The sequence below is a fragment of the Diceros bicornis genome, chromosome 10, assembly GCF_020826845.1.
Source record: "Diceros bicornis minor isolate mBicDic1 chromosome 10, mDicBic1.mat.cur, whole genome shotgun sequence".
Taxonomy (NCBI): Eukaryota; Metazoa; Chordata; class Mammalia; order Perissodactyla; family Rhinocerotidae; genus Diceros; species Diceros bicornis.
In genome coordinates this window covers 5,188,689-5,208,099 of record NC_080749.1, presented here as the reverse complement: position 1 = coordinate 5,208,099, position 19,411 = coordinate 5,188,689, and the positions used below count along the sequence as shown (strand labels likewise).

The 19,411-nt window shown below is 40.2% G+C and overlaps 1 protein-coding gene across 2 annotated transcripts in view; it reads right to left on the bottom strand.

Annotated features, from left to right (window-relative positions):
• WDR33 (WD repeat domain 33) overlaps positions 1–19,411 on the bottom strand; it is a 91,058-nt gene that overhangs the window by 6,435 nt on the left and 65,212 nt on the right. Inside the window, exons 8-18 of one of the 2 annotated variants that reach the window (XM_058548745.1) lie at positions 13,917–14,043; positions 12,621–12,775; positions 12,449–12,527; positions 11,367–11,477; positions 10,908–11,002; positions 10,610–10,696; positions 9,961–10,100; positions 8,920–9,072; positions 6,905–7,975; positions 3,975–4,083; positions 549–987 (exon numbers count right to left, since the gene is read on the bottom strand). In XM_058548745.1, the coding sequence (XP_058404728.1) occupies positions 549–987; positions 3,975–4,083; positions 6,905–7,975; positions 8,920–9,072; positions 9,961–10,100; positions 10,610–10,696; positions 10,908–11,002; positions 11,367–11,477; positions 12,449–12,527; positions 12,621–12,775; positions 13,917–14,043 (2,566 nt within the window). The remainder of the gene's footprint in view (positions 1–548; positions 988–3,974; positions 4,084–6,904; positions 7,976–8,919; positions 9,073–9,960; positions 10,101–10,609; positions 10,697–10,907; positions 11,003–11,366; positions 11,478–12,448; positions 12,528–12,620; positions 12,776–13,916; positions 14,044–19,411) is intronic. The other variant, XM_058548746.1, reaches the window with a different exon arrangement.

The window sequence follows — 19,411 nt, the reverse complement described above, 5'->3', positions numbered from 1 at the left end:
TTATTATCATCTGATTATCCTGAGTCTCACTGGAGATTTCACCAATTCTTGTTTTTCTCCATATTTCTTCTATTCCTTTTTACTCCAAGCAAGCAGAGTGAGGGTTCAAGCCAGACCTAGACCTAATTTAACAGCAAGATTATTTTTCAGTTTGATTTGATTTGTTAAGATCTTTAGGCAATTACACAAAAACTATGTATTTAACAATTCCTTTATTCTCAATCTAGATATCTGTCTCATAGTTCATCATCCTAATCAAGAGAACCTGGAGAGCTCTAATCAGATCCAAGGAAGTTTATAGTATATTGATCCCCCCATCTCTTTAAAAGGACCAAAAAATAAGCAAAAAGAAAAAGATATCTAAATTGTAAAGACAAAAAAGAACCACATAAAGGTTAAAAAGCATAATTTTTTTTTAAGTCTAAATGCAAAATCTAGACAAGGTAGGGCTAGTAATCAATACCCTACTCTCTCCCCAAGCAAAAGTGGAGAGAACAGGTAAAAAGCTCCAGAGAAAAAGAAATGGATGCAGAGAGTATCTGTCCCACCTTTCTTCTCTGCGCCCTCGGAAACGTGGGTCCTCAGGATCCCGGGAGAATCGTTCATCTCCAGGTCTGCGGCCTTCCCATGTCCCGGGAGGGCCCCGGGCTGCTCCCCGGCCATCCCCCTCGCTGAATTCCCTGTGATCAGGAGGAAATGGAGGCCCAGGGCCCCCACGCCTCCACTTTTCTTCTTGTGGTAAAGGTCCTCCTCGCCCTTCAAATTCACGTAATCGGTGGCCAAAACGCTTGTCAGGGTGGAAGTCATCTGGTCTGCTGAAGTCGTCAGGGAAGTCGGGGTGAGGGCCCCGCCTATCAGGGGGACCTCTGCAGTCCTGGCCGCCCCGGAAAGGGCCCCTCTCTGGACCATGCTCAGGGCCACTGCTCTGCTCATGCCGCCTCTCTGACATCGGGCCCATGTGATGGTTTGGAGGGCCACGTGAGTCACCTAAAGAAAACAAAATGATTTTACCATGTCTTCCAGGAATCCTCCCAACATAGCCTGATATTCAGCATTGTATAGTTTCAAAATGCATTCTTTTATTTAGAGTATTTTCCCTCTGTGGTTCTCAGCATACTTAGGAGACAAATGTCCCTAAGGCATCATATAGTGGAAAGAACACGGGTTTTGGCATGCAGATTTCAACTTCATCACTCACTAGCTAAACAACACGACCTAGGGCAAATTACTAATCTCAGCTGCTGTAAGGAATTAATTCAGAAAACAAGAGAGCCTCAAAGCCATGAGACTGAGCTTCCTTTCCCTGCCTGCATTCTTTCATTGATTTCACTGGCCCACCTGCTACACATCCCAGGAGGAGATAACAGAAAATTCACACTGCAGGCCAGGAAGCCAAGCACGGGAATTCACCTCTGCACCCGTCATCCGTGATGCTGCTCTTTAAGCCCTAGTTCATTTAACTTGATTTATTAACTCACACTTTGATTCTTAACAAAATCTCCTGTAAGGTACATGGAACCACGGGCCTCTCTAAGAACTGCTAGGTGACCAAAGAGCCTTGCTGTACTTCAGTTTCAGGGTTTATATGAACACTTTCTGCCCCCTTCTGTGAATGATATCCCTCATCTATAATATTATTACCATTCTTTGTAGACAAGTGTTTGAAAACCCCACTAAAAAGTTTTAAAAACATTTTACTATATGTAATAAATTCAAAAGTACTAAATAAAAATGGAAAGAGGCCAATTAAATTTGTGATGGTTAACTTAGTTCACCTCCTAACTTTGAAGGGATTTGTTTTCCCAGCTACTGAACTATTTATTGCAGCCATTGTAAATGTACACCTATTTTCTGTCAATATATAATTTAAATCAAGCATTTTTTAAAAAGTAGGTAGCAAAGGGACACTCTTGCTTCTAAAACAACTAAGTTTTCAAAATGAAATTCCTCTACTTGCCCAGCTCATGCCTTTTACTGCCTTTCCCTGGCAATACAGATGAACTTCCTTTCCTTGTATCAATCAGCCAAAATTCTTATCCTCCCAACATCCTTCCTCTTTCATTTTTGTTCATTTCTCTTGGCCATTTCAATCCCTCCTCATCATTCAACATGTATAAAAAACTTGGACATTTCAATATAAAAATACACCATTAGAAAGATTGTCTTTTAAGCTCTTTCTGTCCCTTCTGCCCTCTTCTTTCCTTCATTAAACCAGCCCTCTCCATGCTGAGGAAAGCACCTTCTAAGTTGCCTCTTTGTTCAGTCAGTTTGCAAATATCCTAGATCCATTTCCTTCTGGTAGATAGGCCCCCTCACTTCTCAGTGTGTTCCTGCAGCTAATGGCTTTTTCTCTGACTATGTTGCTTGAACTTGTATGACCTCACACCAGACACAGCAGACCTTTGACCTGAGGAAGCTGAACACATTCCATTTGGACTTACCTATGAATAATAATCCTCCCATTACCTCTACCTGTTTAAAAGTACCCTGGCTCCTCCAAGGAAAGAAACCCACCACTAAAAATTAGAAGGGATGTGGCCACCGGTGATGGGGCGGCGGCGTTGGTTAATCCAGTAGGGGATGGCAGGGCCCATTTCTCGGCTCTCCCTTCTCCCTTTGGTCCCTGGGAGGAGAAAGACAGGAGGAAGAAAGACAGAGAGAGAGAGGTAAAGAGCAAAGGGGAAGAGCAAGGAGGAGAGGGAAACAGGTGGAGACAGACATAGGGCAGGGGAGAGGAAGAGAGGCAGGCTCTCAGTTTGTTGATGGCTGTACCTTGTGGGTAATAGACTCTTTTTATCTTAGGGTCCCCAAATTCCAAAGATTCATTCTTGATGCCTTCTTTCTCTTTTTTCCTGTTGGCCACCACTTCCATATGATGGGACTAAAATCACACTCTCCGAACTCCTTTATCTCTCCTTTCCTACTTCTAAAAACTCATATAAATTCAAGACTAACCTTTAAATTCCCAAAGTCCTAGGGCTGTAAATGCTAATGAGGACTTTTCTTAATCTGATAAAATGGGGGCAAGAAACCTAACATGTACCACAGGGGGCCATGGGCTTAGCCAATTAAATATTAAAAGGAGTAAAGTTCTTTGAAGTGCAATCCCCACAACACTTAACTCTTCTCTGGTTCATATCCTCTCCACGAAAGAGTTCACCAAATATAACACTCCACCTCCTAACCTCCCTCCATCCACACTCCCTCACAGTCCTGTCCTCTAACTCTCCATCCAACAGCCTGCCCGCTCACTTTACTCCTGCTCCAACTCTTCCTGCAGGTGTGGGAGAGCTTAACACCTCAGTGGAACAAGGGACTCTGGCTCCATGAGTGCTCTCTTTCAACTCTTGGGATTAACTCAACTTCCAAATAGCCTCATATCTAAATACTGAAAATTCTCATCTCTGTGCTTCCCATAATATCAACAACCTGAGCACGACACATTGACACATCTGGACACGGCTTTCTTCTTTTCAAATGATGCAGAACAATGTAACCAGCTAAAGAATTCAATATATGACACAATTTGGGGGGAGAAGAGGATGATATTAAAGACACTGTTAAAATCACTGAATTCTTTATCCCATCAAAAAATGTAAACTGAAACACTTCAGCTCTCAGGGATGCTAAACACATGCACTTGCATTCCATGAGCACAGGAACCACTCCCAGTCCCAACAGATGGACAAGGCCGGCCTGTGGCCCAGGCTCTGCGGCTGGCGGCTGTCCAAGCCACTTCACCGCCAGCTTCTGGTACTGAGGAGCTTGTTTCTTCTGGGCAGCATTTTTGGCTAACTAAAGCAAAGCTATGAAAACAACATGAGACAAAGCTATTACCTAAAATGACTGTGCTCTTATTTTTCCTAGAGGTTCAAATTACCATTCTATCAATTACTTACCAATAAAACTTTTATTGTAAGATTTATCCAAAGGTGGAAGAATACAATCTCTTATTCAGCCGAGCAGATATTTACCTTTGTTAGGGCCAGGTCCTTGTCCAGGGTTAAGAGGGGGGATGCGACCTTGTGCTCCCTGCTGCCCTAGGCCTGGTATCAGGGGTGGGGGGCCTGCGTTCTGTCCTTCCTGAAAAGATGTTTTTAAAGCGGGGGTGTGAAATCATAGGCTTGTGCTTCATGAATAGCAATTTTATTATAATGTGACAAGATAAAAACACTAGGTTGCCCCAAAGCCTCCAGCAGTAAATATACAGCTAGTGACATTATACCAAAATTGTCCTTAAACTGGGGGAAAGAAGATACTTCTCTTACCATAATAAAAGGAAACATTTATATTTTAAACCTGCTAATAGATTTTATTTAAAGCTAGATCTTTACTTGTAATGCCAAGTGAGAACCTCAATGGAAAGTGAGAGATCCTAACATAGTAATGACACACTCTGCACAGAGGAGGAACTTCTGGCAAAAGTAAAGACCTGAAAATCTGCCAGGAGAGGCCAACTCTGCTCTTGCATCCATGACTCCTTCCCAGCAATAGAAAATAATCAGTCCTCTCAAGAGATTAGGGCTGGTTTAAAAAGGGGGGAGCAGGAGAAGAAGAAAGGGGCTCCTGATGAGAAAGATGTTCACACTGGCTTTCTTCTTTCACTCCCCTCTTATGTTCTACTTCCTGATATCCCCTTTCCTCAGCACACTACTTACTATTCATTCCCAGCTAAGTCACCAGGGACTGTTGGATTCATTAGGTTCTTGCAGCTTCTGTCTGATACAAATCTGCTGCTCTGATCCCCTTAATCTCCTTGCTCTAGAACCCCAGAGCTCAATCCCAGTTTGCCCCTAGTCCTAATAGTCTGTATTTTTTTCTAGCCATGTCTAAATTCTGATTCCCCACACTATCCAATGACCTTGCATCAGGTCTCTTGACAAGCAAGCAAGTAAATAAACAAATATATACCTAGTCATACCTTCATATAAAAATGCATTTAGTGACCAGACCTACTATGAGAACAGCAGTTTCAAAACCATCAATAGCAAAATTGCTTTCACATTCCAAACTAGCCACATGAAAGAGCAGCCTTGAGAGGAGGTTTAGCACTGTAGTCATAAATGGCCATCATTAACTCAATACCAGTGATTTCTACACTTCTTTGTTGCCTGTCCCTTTTACCCAAGGACAGCTCTTATCGACATCTTTCATGCTGCTACTCTGACACCTGAAAGCAGTTCCACTAAATTAAATCAATTAAAAACAACTGGTTTAAATAACTGACTTGGTCAAAGTGAAGCAAGTCAGATAGCAGCATATAAGAAATATGAGCAAAGATTTTCATCAGGCAACTTTTGAGATTTGAAATGCCCTGTAATGTATCAGACCTTCATACTCATTCTACCAATATTTCTATAGGTCAATTAAATCTTTAGAGCCAGTATGCTTTTCATGTATAAAATCTTTTACTACACGATACAATAAAAACTCTTATTGAATTGTCCCAGAAACTCAGGCCTGGCTTCTTGAATCTGACATGTTTATAATTTCAATCATAATGTGGTACCTAAAGTTCATTATGTTTTTATCCTCCAAAATGAAAACTGCTAATTCATTGCCATAAAGTTAGGTAAGTAAATATTATAAACACACACAAATACACTCTGTATTAATAAAAAATATAATACTTCAAGTTTTAGGGCAATTCAGGATGGTAAACCTCATTTGGTAAAGCTGAGACTTATTAAACTCATCCTAAATTCTGAAAGTTGCCCAACAAATTCTGGAAATAAATTCAAATGCCATCAGATTCTTCATTGCCATGACATTTTTAAGTTCTAGAAGATCTTCTGAAGAGTTTATATATATAATCTACTTATTTAGCTAGTTATTTTAATTCAGTAAATCCAATAGTCATCTTCACAATACAGATTCTCAGAGGTGTTTGAAAAAGCAAAACAGACTGTGTTTTCTACATGTAGCATCTGCAGCACGCCCTCTTCCAAGTGAGTGAGTGCCCTTCAGTGAAGACCCAGGGAGCCAACACTATCAGCTCACTCACAGACTCACTTTTGGTCCATGACTGACTGTAGGGACACAAACCCAGTTGTTCACACCCAGATAATGCTTCCCGACTACGAAATTCAGAAAAACATAAAAACCACAGTGCCAAACAGTGTTAAATCCATTCATGCTCATGCAGTCTTTTTGTAATTCACCCCAAGCAACCTGAACTCTCCTCACACCACCTCTCAAGTACAAACTCAGCAAATGGGTAATAAAACTTGGCTGACAAAAACAGAATCCTTTAAAAAAGGCCAAGAAAATTTCTACAGAAATACTCCCTGTAAATATTTTTATATGTGAGCCAAAAACAACTTGAACAGAATTTCATCCAAAGGGTCACCATTTGAGAATGCACAGTCTGGACTGAGAGATCTCTAAAAGCATTCATTGAAATGAAAATATTGAGATCATAGCCCACAGTATCCTCAGGAGTTAAATGCCCCATACCATCCTAAAAAGTAGAGCTGGCAGGCAGATCAGAGGTGGCTCAGTCGTTGGCAGGCCCACGGAAGACCAGGCTACAAAGCAAGGGCCCAGAAAAGGGAGCATGGCCAGCTCAGAGCCACCCGTGCTTCCTCCTCAGGGCCACAGCTCTTTTGGAGCCCTGGGACAATTATGAACTACATTCAATTGATCTTTTGAGTTGATCTTTTCTGGAAGAACCTCTATTAAAAAGCGTAGGTTGAGAAGTAAAGATTCAGACTGCAATGTTTAATGGTCTATTTAATTATTCTTATTTCCTTCTTCAGCCATGAGGCTATTCTCAAGCCACTAACACTACTTGAGAGATGTTTATACCAGCTGTGACTGCTTTTCACAGTATTCAGAAGTGCCGCCTCAGTGCAGAGCGTATTTTCCCAATGTGTAATGCCTACAAGTTGGAAATATATAATACCTGATTGAAGGGGGCCCGGGGCCCATCACCTAGCAGAGCTGTTTTCTGCTGCTGGAATGATATTGGCCCTTGAGATGGATGTGGCCCTCTTGCCGGGTTCTGCTGTCCCTGAGGTCCAGGGGGCCCTTGCATGCCACCCTGGGGTGGAGGTCCCAAAGAGCCCTGGGGCGGCCCCTGCTGACCTTGTGAGCCTGGAGGCCCTCGCAATTCCTGGGGAGGGCCCAGCATTGATCCTTGGGGTGGAGGCCCCTGCATGCCTCTCATTTCCTGAGGGCCGTGTCCCAGTAGTCCACTTGGAGGGTGAGGTCCTCTCATCTCTTGAGGCAGATGGCCCATCATCATCCCTTGGGGAGCAGGACCCTGATTCTCTCGGGGGCCTGGAGGACCCTGCATTCCTCTTGGATTCAGTCCCATCAGAGGTCCCTGAGAAACAGGACCTTGGATCCCTTGAGACCCTGGCCCGCCTTGTATCCCATGAGGATGAGGAGGTCCTTGCATTCCTCTGGGACCAGGTGGTCCCTGCATACCTTGAGTACCAGGAGGCCCCTGAGGGCCCATGTGACCCTGGGAACCAGGTGGGCCTTGGGGGCCTATGTGACCTTGTGGGCCAGGTGGACCCTGAGGACCCATATGACCTTGAGGACCAGAATTACCCTGTGGTCCAGGTGGTCCTTGAGGTCCCAAAGGGCCATGAGGTCCAGGATGCCTTTGCATTCCTTGGGGCCCGTGCATGTCCTGAGGCCTTGGCAACCCCTGGGGCGGGCCCTGGGGCCCTTGTGGTCCCATGAATCCTTGTGGCCCCCCACCTCCCTGATGCAGTGGAGGACCTTGTGGTCCCATTTGCCCCTGGGGTCCAGGGGGTCTAAACTGTCCCTGTGGACCTGGAGGCCCCATTTGAGCCATGTTCATTGGCATCTGCTGAGACGGATGGGGCTGTTGAAAACCTTGAGGAATCTGTGACATTGGACCTTGTCCTGGAAAGGGCTGGGGTCCGAGGAGAGGGGTGCCAGATGAAGGAGGAGGCTGAATTTGCTCAGCCTGTTTCTGTGCAAGTCGTTCAATTTTAAGTTGCTGGAAAGAAAGAAAAAGCATACTGATAAATAAGCCAGAACCCTTGAAGATGACAATATTGTTATCACTTATTTTGCTGCGGGAGCCTTAAAACAAACATAAGGCACTGACATCTTAACGCCCCAACAGTAACTAGAGTCAGATATCCTGAGAGCACTCAGGCTTCCAGACTCACTCCAGACTGCTTCTTTTTAGGTACTGGGAAATAGCAGTCAGGATTATTTATATCCATCTTGATCAGAGAAAGCCCAATAATTTCCTAGTATTTTATTATTCTTGGTAGCTGTCAAAGGTAGGAAAAATAAGAACAAACTACCTGCTCTAGAACTGACAGAAGAAGAAAAATTCTTTTATCTGCGGATAAATAAGTGAATCCAAATTAAAACTATGTTGGCTTTATCTTTTCTATTAAAAATATACATTTAGGTGGCTGGCCCCATGGCCGAGTGATTCAAGTTCTGTGCACTCCACTTTGGCAGCCCAGGTTCACAGGTTCAGATCCCGGGCATAGACCTACTCCACTTATCAGCCATGCTGTGGAGGCATCCCACATACAAAACAGAGGAAGACTGGCACAGATGATAGCTCAGGGCTAATCTTCCTCAAGCAAAAAAAAAAAAGGAAGATTGGCAACGGATGTTAGCTCAGGGCGAATCTTCCTCACCAAAAAAAAAAAAAAAAATGTGTGTGTGTGTGTGTGTGTGTGTGTGTGTGTGTGTGTGTATATATAACTTAGTTCTACTCACTGCTTGACTGATCTGGTTTTAAAAGTCTAAGAACAGGATTCTTTTAGAAACTAGCTTCCTAACATTGCATTAAGAAATGGTGGTGCTCATCAGACCCATCTGAGAATACCTTCTCTTCTCCTTAAGAGCATTATCAATAAAAAATGTTATCACTACTTTCTTAGATCATCTTGAATCCCCCTAAAGAGCTTCACACACCTCCAGAAGCTGTGGGTTAGTATACTGTAATGTGGCCATTTCTTGCTCAATTTCTGCTTGTGTTTTTTTCTTCTCTTCCAATTTAATGTCCTCTTTTCTGTCATTCATCACCTCGTTTGGGGCAGGAATTGGAACTTTATTTTGCATCCAAGCCTTGGAAAAGAAGAGGATATTAAAACATAACCTAAGTGTGTAAATTATAATGATAGAATGAGAAAGCCATTCTATAATGTCATTGGCTCATTCCAACCTGCTGAACACAAGTCAGCTCACCTGGTCGATCTTTATTTCGGATACTAACTGTTAGTGACACAGGAGTGGTGTTAGGCAAGCACATTACTAGGTAGAAATTACTAAGTCAATAGAAACTGTAAGATCTTGCATGTTATTAGGAATATGCAAAGCTTGCCTGCCTCTGTAGAAGAGCACATGCACTTTGTGTTGGGGGGACCAATAAAGCAGAAGACAGAAACGACAGAGAAGGCCGGCTCCGTGGGTTAGCGGTTAAGTGCGCGCGCTCTGATGCTGGCGGCCCGGGTTCGGATCCCGGGCACGCCCCAAGGCACCACTTCTCCGTCCAACCCGAGGCCGAGCCCCACGTACAGCAACTAGAAGGATGTGAACCTATGACATACAACTATCTACTGGGGCTTTGGGGGGAAAAAAATGAATAAATAAAATCTTTAAAAAAAAAAAAAAAAAAAAAAGAAACGACAGAGAAGAGAGCCAACATACTCTCCCTGCTCCAGGCCTCTTTTTCCTCCTTCCTCTCATAGCTTGGATGATAATAAGCAGGTGAGAATAAAAAAAGATCTAGAGAAGAGTCATGATAAACAACACTAACTGCAAAGCAGTAGATGGGAACTATGTCTACAAATGCCTGAAATATATGAAGAATGCTCCAAAAAAGCAGGCTATTGTAAAGAAATACCTTCAACAGATGAGATAATCCAAGAGAAACATATTTCTGAATTTCAATTAGACTCATCAAGCAGAAACTCCCAGTGCATGGATGAAGTGGGGCCACTTTTAGTTACTCACCTGCTGGAACTGAGCAGGAATAGGTTTTGCATAAGGAACTTTCTTCTGAGGTACTTTTTTCTGATCCTTTTGCATCACCTCCTCCATTCCCCAATCTAAACCTGGAATCGTCATTTCAATTTCATTGGATTCATCTTTCCCTATAACCATAAAGAGAAGTAGTTAACCAAGGAAAGAAATTGGCTACTTCATCAATGAACACATTTTTTGGAAGAAAAGATTTAAAATATTATACAGTTTACATGACTTTCATCAACAATTCTCAACATAAATCATTTTGGCATTTTCAAAATAATTTAATACTATGAAGATAAGAAACAGGTCTACAAAAATTTTATAAAAAGAAAATTCATAGGGGCCGGTCCAGTGGTGCAAGCAGTTAAGTTCACGCACTCTGCTGTGGCGGCCCGGGGTTCACCAGTTCGGATTCCGGGCGTGCACCGACGCACTGCTTGGCAAGCCATGCTGTGGCGGCGTCCCATATAAAGTGGAGGAAGATGGGCATGGATGTTAGCCCAGGGCCAGTCTTCCTCAGCAAAAAGAGGAGGATTGGCAGATGTTAGCTCAGGGCTGATCCTCCTCACAAAAAAAATAATTAATTAATTAATTAATTAAAAAAAATAAAATTTATAGGTACAACTTCTCTTACCCATCTGCTCTTGTTCCATAGCTAATTTTAGTTGTTCAGGTATCCCCATCCCTGGAATTACTGCAAGGCTATTAGGTTCAAGGTCATCTATAAATAGGAATACATCCATTGTCAATAGATTTTTTAAATGTAGTGGTGCAATAAAATTAACACTTTATAAACATGAAACCTATTGCTGGTGATTTATAAATCAATAAACTAGAAAACTAAAATTAGTTTAGTATAATCTTCTTAATATCTAACATTTTTATAACAGAATATCAGATTTCAAAGAAGGATAAATGTGCAAGAGCCTCACCATATTCTACTCCGTCTTCAGACATTCCAGGTAATAGGTTTAGATTATATCGATCTCGCATTTTGTCACCTGGTCGGTTTCGGGTCCAGAATTTGCTGTCGAAGTAAAAGTAAATGGAGGGGGCAGGAGCATGGTTTCAGTGTTTTTCTGGGCACTTAACAGGACTAAGCAGTCCCCTGGTAAATACAACAAAGTTTTACAATGACTTTCTTCTACAAATTTTAAATGTTGAAAGACTCTTTTAAGCAGAAGGCAAAACAAAATTCGAATAACGAAGTCATATTCAGTACCCAATCTCCTTCTCACAATACATGTATTTACAAACCACTACAAAAATATTCTGAAGAATAAGATGGAGTACAAATTAATACATTAATCTATCAATAAAAGTTATACAGATTTATCTCCTGCTACTCCATGAATACAGTAATTCCTTGTTATTTTTGATATAAATCTTACCTGGTATGGTCATTTGAGCCTGAGCAGAGAATATGTCCAAGTGGATGCCAAGCCAGACTCCAGATCATTCCTTCATGGGCCATCTCCATTCCACCCACCTCCTTCTCTACCCTATAATAGCACCACAGAAAGAAGTCTTTTTCACAAAAGTTACCAAAAACCAAAAAAAAAAGACATTTCATTTTAGTGTAACACAAAGCTACCAAAGCCTGTTACTTTGAATCTGGTCAATTCCACATGTTTCAGGGGTATTGATTTCTCATCAGTAATATATTCTTTCGTCCAAAGAGCACTTCACAGAGGAAATGTTTCAAGAATGACTTCACCAATAAGAACAAGGAAATCTGAGCCAGCCCGGATGGCCTAGTGGTTAAAGTTCAGCATGCTCTACTTTGGTGGCCTGGGTTCGGTTCTTGGGCACGGAACCACACCACTCATCTGTCAGTAGCCATGCTGTGGCAGTGGCTCATATAGAAGAATCAGAAGAATTTACAACCATACACAACTATGTACTGGGGCTTTGGGGGGAAAAAGGAAGAAAAAGGAAGAAGATAAGCAACAGATGTTAGCTTAGGGAGAATCTTCCCCTGCAAAAAAAAAAAAAAAGAAGAAGAAGAAGAAGAAGAAAAGAAACAAGGAAATCTGTTTTATTCTCTCTTAATGACTTCCACGTCCAAATACAGAGCTGCCAGGCCGGCCCCGTGGCTTAGCGGTCAAGTGCGCGCGCTCTGCTGCTGGGGGCCCGGGGTTCAGATCCTGGGCGCGCACCGACACACTGCTTCTCCGGCCATGCTGAGGCCGCGTCCCACATACAGCAACTAGAAGGATGTGCAGCTATGACATACAACTATCCACTGGGGCTTTGGGGAAAAAAAATAAATAAATAAAATCTTAAAAAAAAAAAAATACAGAGCTGCCAAGTTTTCTATTCTAAGCTGGGTTTACAAAATTGAAAACTGCAGGAAGTCTCTAATATAGGACATAGGAACACTCAGAAAAATACAAAACTTTATCATGTTTTACACTTTCAGGTGCTCTCTTCATAAAATATACAACTTCTTTACATAACAAGTGTTACATACCCAACATGCCAGAATAACAAAGAGCCATCGGAACCCCCACTGGCAAAAAGTCCTTCATGAACAGGATGCCAGGCCACAGCTGTAAAACAAAAATAAGGGGAAAGACAAAATTATTAGGATCTCAGAACACTGCAGGTACTAGTCAGAGTGAGAAGCATATCAAGCCACTGACCTGTGGCTTCCTTCTTATGACCTCGGAAGACTTGAAGCTCTTCTTTCAGGTTTCGGATATCGAAAAGTTTACAAAGATGGTCACGGGATGCTGTGAGTAGCCAATTGCCGTTGAGATTTAATTTTACTTCCATTACTGTGTTTTTATGGGCATGACTAGGAATAAAGTATCAAGAAAATAATCTGTCAGAATTCAAAACAAGTATAAATCAACATAAAGGTTATTTTTGTTGAAAAGTACACAGGTCAAGATGGCAAGAGGTCTGGCCAAGAAGTAATAACGCATGTAACATCATGGGACCACAATTTAAAAGCACAGTTGAAAGAGACAGCTCACTGACAGAAATAATGTCCACTATCTAAGCACCGCTTTCATTAACCAGTCAAAATAGCAGCAGAGTTTCAACTGGATGGAAAAGTTTATCTGTAAAGTAGAGGAAGCACTAGAACACATAAATTAATACTCAATAAAGCTCATTAAATTTTTAAAAATTCAATGAAGCTCTTCCCATTAAGATGAAGCTAAAAAGATAAAAAAGGGCACAGGCTAGTTTGAGGGTTAATTTGAACTAAAGACACTGCAACAAGCTGAGGCCTGCACAATGTACATCTCCAAGGGGCACCAGTCACAAGGCGTGCTATTTGGTTTGGCCATCGGAGCTGTGCAACAAGGCAGCCTTGCTCCAACCAGCTCACTCTGGATATGGCTCACTTTCCAATCAGAAGGACCAGGATATGGCTGCTTGGTCAAAAAAACATTAACAATGTATTTATATAACTGTGAATGTTTACAGATCATTCAAAGAGAAAATTTTACTATGTGGCTGCATCATAAATATCCTGTGGCTGCATCTCAGACAAAAAATAAGAACTGATTCAAAAATAGAAGAAAAACTTCTCTATAAATAGATATAGTGAGATGGAGAAACCTGGGCTGTATCTAATAATTGGCACATATATGAACTCCATACAGTGCCAAAATGTATTATGATGAGGAGAGACAGTAAGCTAGAATAGTAATAACCACCTCTTGCTCCTCCTCCTTCCCACCCCCCTACCCCCATGATACCCAAATTAAATTTAGATATATGTGGCAGAACAAAAACCAAACCTTATTTTATTAGGAATTTAGAGAGAAATCATATTTAATTAAGAGGAAGTCTATAGACACAAGTCCATCTGTTGTCTACACTACTTTTTCAGGAATATCTAAGAGGAGAGAAAGCTAAAAGTTAAAGAATACAGGCAACTTTGTTCTCCTTTGTTTAGGGACCAAGGTGGGGTTCCTATCACTTACAGTGTTGCAAGACTCTGCCCAGTCTTGGGATCCCAGAACTTGATTGGCTGTTGACTATCTTTACTTCCTGAAACAACTAACCCTTTTGTTGGATGCCAGTCTACACATTTCACATCAGCACCATGCCCTGTCGGAAACAAGTTAAGATAAAAACCTAATCAGTCATACATATTTAAAGCAGGACTCCATTCTAATTTAAACCAAAGTAGAGAAACTTATTAAATGTTTTGATCCTAGTGTTCAGTCATCTTAAACTTTTTAAAAAGACTCTAGTCTTTGTGTCTGGAAGACTTTTGAATATAGAAGCCTCTCTTTCTATGCTAGGATGCACAAGAACCAATCCTCTTCTCCCAGAACTAAGCCCATCTTTTTGCCTACTTGCTGGTAGGCCAGTCAAGGCTTTTTGGAAGCTACACCTCTCAAGCCCCCACATACAAAGCTTTTCAAACTTTTCACACTGTTCCTGGATTATCCTAATTATTAGGCACAATTCCTGTCATTCATTTTAGTTTTCCCACTTTGTAGTAGTCCTCACAAGACTATAGATCAAAAATCCTAAATTCAAGTTCAGACACCACCACTTATTCTAGATGTGACAACAGGAAAAACATTCCATCTTTCTGATAATAAAAGCTACTCTACTGAGTGCTTACTATGTGTTAGGCAGTGTAGTGAGCACTTATGAGCATCACATCTTTAAATCCTCACAAAATCCTGAGGAAAGTATTATCATTATCTCCATTTTATAGAAGGACTGGAGGGGTTGAATAACATGTCCTAGATTCCAAAGCTAGTCAATAAGAACAGAAGATGGAATCTGAATCTCATCTACAGGATTCCAGAGATAGTTCTCTTAACCAGTGTGCTAGAGTATGAGGTCACTTCACAAATGTAATAGACTAACTGTTACTAAGAGTCACAAAAGTGAAAATCAGAATGTATAAAACTGAAAGAAATGAATATGATTTTTGAAAAACTAGGTGCAGTACAAGAAGAGCCTCAAGAACATTTTTTATAGCAAATACACTCAGAAAAGCAGGTGAGGAGTGAGGTGAAGAGCATCTGAAATAGCTCCTTCTCTAACCTGGATCAAATCTAGCTTCTACGAATTTTGGGGTGGGAAGGATATAGAAGAATAGGAAAAAAGGGAAGTAGGAAAAAAGAGATGGCTCTAGAGGCATTGGAAAGTGAATTGCACCAATTGAGAAGGGGAGTAATGCCCACCTCAAATAGGCATGAACTTATCTAAAGACAAGACTCCATGCTGGCAGGGATGTAGGGAGATACCAACAATCTGGAGAACAGCATGGCACTGCATATCAAAAGCATGAAAAAAGTGCATCTCCTACAACCCAATAAGCCCATGTCTCAGAATTTATCATAAAGAAAAAAGAGATGTCCAAAAAGATTTGTCTAAAAGGAGGTTTACTGATTCCGTTTATTTTTAAATGTCCTTGAATAGGAAATAAATATATTAGAATATAAATTACAGTTATGGCATATGTGCTCAATGGAATATGGTGCACCTATTATAATGATCCTATAGATAATTTAATGACGTGATTAAAATATTCATGATATTAAGTTTATTTAAAAAAAACCATACCAGTGTGTACAGCATTCCTAATACCATCACTGTAAAAGGCTAACAAATTAATAGCATGAGTGACTGTGTGTGCACAACTGCAAAGAGAAAAAAGGCAAGAAGTCTACACACCACACTGTTAAGAGACATAACATTAAGCTGAGTGGCAGTACTAAGGTGATTCTTATTTCTCTGTGTTTTCTCTTTTTATATTTTCTACAATGAACATATATTATTTCATAACTGGGATGTGAAGGTGGGAAAGAGAAAGAGAGGTTTTGTTGTTGCTTTGATTTTTTATTAAGAAAAAGAACTGAGGATGGAAAAATTGAATAGAAATACAATTCAGTCCCCTAGCCCCCTGCTCGCCTTAAGAACTTTTAAAGTTATTAATGATTTGATGCTAAAAAGATATGGCCAGGGAATTTAAAACCTTTATAGGCCACTATCACCTAAAATTAAATATTATGTATAGATATGTATTTTAACCAAATTTGAGAGGAAAACACATGAGAAAGCACTTTTAAAACGTGATGTGCGGGGCAGCCCTGCGGCTTAGCGGTTAAGTGCGCACACTCCGCTACTGGCGGCCCGGGTTCGGATCCCGGGCGCGCACTGACGCACCACTTCTCCGGCCATGTTGAGGCCGCGTCCCACATACAGCAACTAGAAGGATGTGCAACTATGACATACAATTATCTGCTGGGACTTTGGGGGTGGGGGAAGGAGGAGGATTGGCAATAGACCTTAGCTCAGAGCCGGTCTTCCTCAGCAAAAAGAGGAGGATTAGCCATGAATGTTAGCTCAGGGCTGATCTTCCTCAAAAAAAAAAATAAATAAATAAAAATAAAATAAAATAAATAAAACGTGATGCGCTATGCAAAAAAGTGCATATTCAAAAAAGTGCATATTCTTAGCAGCCATCTCTACCCTCACCTTCTCTGGGACACTTTTATTACATAAAGTATATCTGTTTAGTTTAAAGAAGTATATGCAAAACCAAAGGAACAACAAAATATATTTTAGCTGCTTTAATTTTGTTTTCTGAAGTTTTCTAAAATGTATTTAAGAAGAATTCAAGAAAGTGAGGAATCTTGTCCATTCTTTTGTTAAATGAATTTACCCATATCCATATACATCACTAACATAAATCAGACTAACTGGTATTGATTCTTGGATATTATTTTATCGGTCACTGTCCTTAATAATAAAAATACTACTACTAATAAACACATATACTTGTTATGTATGGTACCATTCTAAGCAAAGTATGTATACTGACTCATCATTTTACATATGAAGATTACAAAGCACAGATAGGTTCAATAACTTGCCCACGATCACACAGTTGACATGTGGCAGGGCAGACATGTGAATGCAAGGAGCTGGCCCCTGAACCACTGCTCTTAATGCCTATCCTATACTGCTTTATTAGATGTGAAAAGGTTAGCCTAAGAGTCACAGGAGGAAAAGAAAACAAAAATATGTGCCTTCCTATTTGCTTCTATATGCATAAAGACTCACTGAAGGATGGTACATAGCAGTCAGGGAACTAGGATAGGAGGGGGACTATTCAAGACTTTACATTATTTTACTCGTATTATCTACTTTTTTAAAAATTAAATACAAATAAATAAAAGAAAGTTATCTAAGAAAATATGTGCAAAAAAGTATGTAGCATGCTAACATTAAAAAGAGACACAGGGCCGGCCTGTGGCTTAGCGGTTAAGTGCGCGTGCTCCGCTGCTGGCGGCCGGGGTTTGGATCCCGGGCGCGCACCGACGCACCACTTCTCCGGCCATGCTGAGGCCGTGTCCCACATACAGCAACTAGAGGGATGTGCAACTATGACACACAACTATCTACTGGGGCTTTGGGGGAAAAATAAATAAATAAAATTATAAAAAGAGACACATGCACACATATACACAGAACACATACGTACATTTGCTCAAAAATGCATAAGATACGTCTGAAAGAATACACAAGAATATGATAATAATTGCCTCCAAGAAGGAGAACTGGGTAGCGGGAGGACAAGAGTAAGGAAACATACTGTATTTTGTCTGGTAATTTTTAAATATTGAAACATGTGAATGATCTATTGAGAAAAAATTCAATTAAAAAAATTTACTAAACAGTGAATTGGTTATCTCTGGAAAGTGGGTATGAAATCTTTACAAGTAGCATATATCATTTTTATAATTTTTTTTAAATGAAAAAGAGGAAAAATAAATAGATCAAGCTGACAGAAACAAACTGATATGCAACCGCTTCCTTCTTCAGTGAAAAAAGAGTTCCTGGATTCCCAAGGAAGCAACAAAAACTATTTCAATGATAAAATTTTACACTCTTATGTCAATGTTGATACATTTAAACCCAGAAGAACTAGATAATAGAAATTTATTCTATGAAAATAAAAGTTATTTAAAACTTTTATATTTAAAATATAGTACTTGGAGCCTTGTTCATAATAGTGGAAAAGTGTAAACAAATTTTAGAAGTGGAAGGATTAAATAAACTTTGCCATAGCCAAAAAACAGAAGAAACATACAACTATTAAAATGAAGATTCTGGAAATAAAGAAAAATGCTCATGAAATAAAGTGAACTTTTACAAAGCAAACAAAATAATGCATGCACAAACTGTACATATGCTATGAGGATGATTATGAAAATGTACATGTATAATTACAAAAATGTAGATATGGATAAGCAGGAAATGAAAATTATACTGGGATAGTGGAAACAAAGGTAAAGTTTTTCTATTCACATTTCCTCTAATGTTATATTGTGGTTTTAACCATAAATAACATGGGTTAGATTTATGTCTGTGAACATGTTGATGTGTTTTTAAAATGAGAAGGAAAAAAAACCAATGAATGCAAGTTACCTTACTAGGTTAATATTTTCTCTGTCAAATTAGCAAAAGTTAAATTTGGTGACACTCAGTGTCAATAAGAGAATAACAGGCATTCTCATCCATAAAAGTAAATTAGTACAACTTTTTGGGGAGGCCATTTGGCCATATCCAACAAAATGTTAAATGCTCATAGCCTTTAATTCTGTAACTCCTCTACTAGCAATTTACCCTATGTCTGTGGTTGTAAAAGCACACCAAGATTTATGTATAAAGATATTTATTGCACCTTGTTTGAATTGCAAGACTGGAAACAACCTAAAATGAATCAATGAGGGATTATTTAGGAAATTAAGGTATATCTATATAATTAAATACAATACAGCTGTTAAAACTGAGGCAGAAAAAGGGAACTTTTTGGGATACTGGAAATGTTACATATCTTGATTATCGTGTCAAAATACATAGAACTGTACACCTAAAAAGGGTGATACCTCCATAAGCCTGACTTTTAAAATATATTAGCAGAAAAACAAAGTATAATTTAGTCCTATTTGTAAAAAAGAAAACTTAAGCTGGTAATAAGTTTTTTAGGGATAAGAAATGGTATGAGAATAAGAAGGCATTTACTCTTCTGTACTACTTGAAGTTTTGAACATGTGCTTTTATTACTTTACTTAATGGCAACTGTCTTTGGTTTCCCTCTATTCAAAACTCAAGTGAATGGGGCCGGCCCTGTGGCTTAGCGGTTAAGTGCGCGTGCTCCGCTGCTGGTGGCCCGGATTCGGATCCCGGGCGCGCACCGACGCACCGCTTCTCCGGCCATGCTGAGGCCGCGTCCCACATACAGCAACTAGAAGGATGTGCAACTATGACATACAACTATCTACTGGGGCTTTGGGGGAAAAAAATAAATAAATAAAAATTAAAAAAAAAAAAACTCAAGTGAATGACTGATATCAATTAGTGCCTTCATTTGCCAATACAGAACTAACCAGTGCCTGTGGTCCCAGGAAGATTGTGCTTCAGAGCCTCAGTGGGGATGCATTTT